The sequence below is a fragment of the Malurus melanocephalus genome, unplaced genomic scaffold, assembly GCF_030028575.1.
Source record: "Malurus melanocephalus ecotype Western Australia unplaced genomic scaffold, MMel_1.1 scaffold_237, whole genome shotgun sequence".
NCBI lineage: Eukaryota > Metazoa > Chordata > Aves > Passeriformes > Maluridae > Malurus > Malurus melanocephalus.
In genome coordinates this window covers 327,880-329,714 of record NW_026623469.1, presented here as the reverse complement: position 1 = coordinate 329,714, position 1,835 = coordinate 327,880, and the positions used below count along the sequence as shown (strand labels likewise).

At 64.8% G+C, this 1,835-nt stretch overlaps 1 protein-coding gene across 1 annotated transcript in view; it reads right to left on the bottom strand.

The window, feature by feature from the left end:
• The window catches only part of LOC130578727 (tumor necrosis factor ligand superfamily member 10-like), a 5,600-nt gene extending 3,771 nt beyond the window's left edge, over positions 1-1,829 (bottom strand). Inside the window, exon 1 of the mRNA XM_057375034.1 lies at positions 1,751-1,829. Coding sequence (XP_057231017.1) covers positions 1,751-1,822 — 72 coding nt within the window. The 5' untranslated portion in view covers positions 1,823-1,829. The remainder of the gene's footprint in view (positions 1-1,750) is intronic.
• Positions 1,830-1,835: the final 6 nt, after the last annotated feature.

The window sequence follows — 1,835 nt, the reverse complement described above, 5'->3', positions numbered from 1 at the left end:
AATACAGCCTCCAGATCTGTAGGATGGCTGTGTGAGGTGAGACTGAAGGGATCTGGGTTCATTTCTGYCCCCCTGGGCCCCTGAGCAGCCCTGCCCCCGGCCATTCCCCGCCGATGGGCCGGGGGAGGGCTCAGGGGCTGTTGGTGCTCAGCCCTGCTGCCGGGGCGGGGCGGTGAATCCCCCGGGATGGGGCTGTTGCCGTTGGAGGGCTCAGGGGCTGTTGGTGCTCAGCCCTGCTGCCGGGGCGGGGCGGTGAATCCCCCGGGATGGGGCTGTTGCCGTTGGATGCCCGCGGCGGGTGCGTGTCGGGGCAGCGCCGCCCGTGCCGATCCCCGGGCTGGCTGCGCCGTGTGCCTGCCCGCGGAGCCAGGGCCAGCCCGCCACGGGAAGGGGCTGGAGCGGCTCCAGAGAAAACCGCGGAGCTGCCCCGACGGCTGGAACTGCTCTGGAGCCAGGCTGCGARAGCTGGGGGTGCTCACCTGGAGAAGGCTCCAGGGAGAGCTGAGAGTCCCTTACAGGGCCTGAARGGGCTCCAGGAGAACTCCCTGTTCCCAGCACAGATCCCGTGCAGGATCCGGTCCCTGGCCGCTGGAATTAGCCCACATTATTCACTACAGCGGTTTCCTGCTCCCTCCATCTCTCCCCCGGGGCTGTGTCTCCCCATTCCCCTCCTCTCTCCGCCTTTCATGTAAATCCCTCACAGCGGGACCTCCCGTGACCCAGGGGTAGAAACAAAGCCCGAAGGAGGGCTGGAGCCCACTCGAAAGGATGCTCCGCTGGATCCAGACAGGCTGTTTATTCCTCCTGCATCCGTGGGCAGGGCTTTTCCCTTCCCCCCGCCCCCGGCTCTGGTGTGATTTGTGGAATGTCTGGCACGGCAGGACCCTTTTCTTGCTGCACCCTCAGGGATGAGGGTGTCATCCATGGAGCTGCTGCCAGCCCCGAATTTYCCTCTGCCCATGGATCTCCTATCWGGCATTTCCCTCCCTGGGGTTGTTGTGGGTCCGAATCAGCGGCTGAGAGGAGGGGCTGTTGAAAGGATCAGACCCATCAGGGCCAAGTTTGGGAGTGGTTGTGYTTGAGTATCCCATGGGAGGTGGGAATGGCAGGATCCCAGCACAGCTGGTGGGATTGCACTGGAGGAAGCGAGGAGCTCTGGAATGGAGGTGTCCTGATATTGGAGGGTCCCAGCATTTCACAAAGGGGGTGAGGAGGATTTGGGGACGCTGAGTGTGGGGGAGATGGGAATAAGGTGAGGGAGAAATTAAGTGGGAATCAGGGATCAGCGGTGCCTGGAGTCCAGAGAAGTGCCCCTGTATCCCCGTCTGGGGCTGGAGACTCCGATGGGGTCACAGGACAGAGCCCCCCTCTCCCGGTGCAAACCCTCAGTTCCAGGCGGGCCCAGGACAAAGGCGCCATCTCTCCACATCTGGATCTGGGGCAGTGTCCATCCCTCCGCCCCCGCCCCCACAGCTGGATCTGCAGCTCCGGGCGGAGCTCGGGCATGTCCACCCCCACCCCACATCTGGATCTGTGGCTCCCTGGGGAGCTGGGGACAATGTCCACCCCCAATCCACATCTGGATCTGCCGTTCCCTGGGGAGCTGGGCACAATGTCCACCCGCACCCCACACCGAGATCCACGGGCGGTCGCTGCCGTGCCCGGCGGGCAAAGGTGCACGGTGGGGAGCGGGCAGAGCCCCCCGCAGTCGCCGGGGCTCCCGGGGGTGAAGCCCCGGGACGAAGCTCACCTTGGAGATGGCCATGGTGAAGTAGACGAAGAGGGCGGTGGTGGAGGCGATCTGCAGGGCCACGATGGCCATGACGGCCACGCTG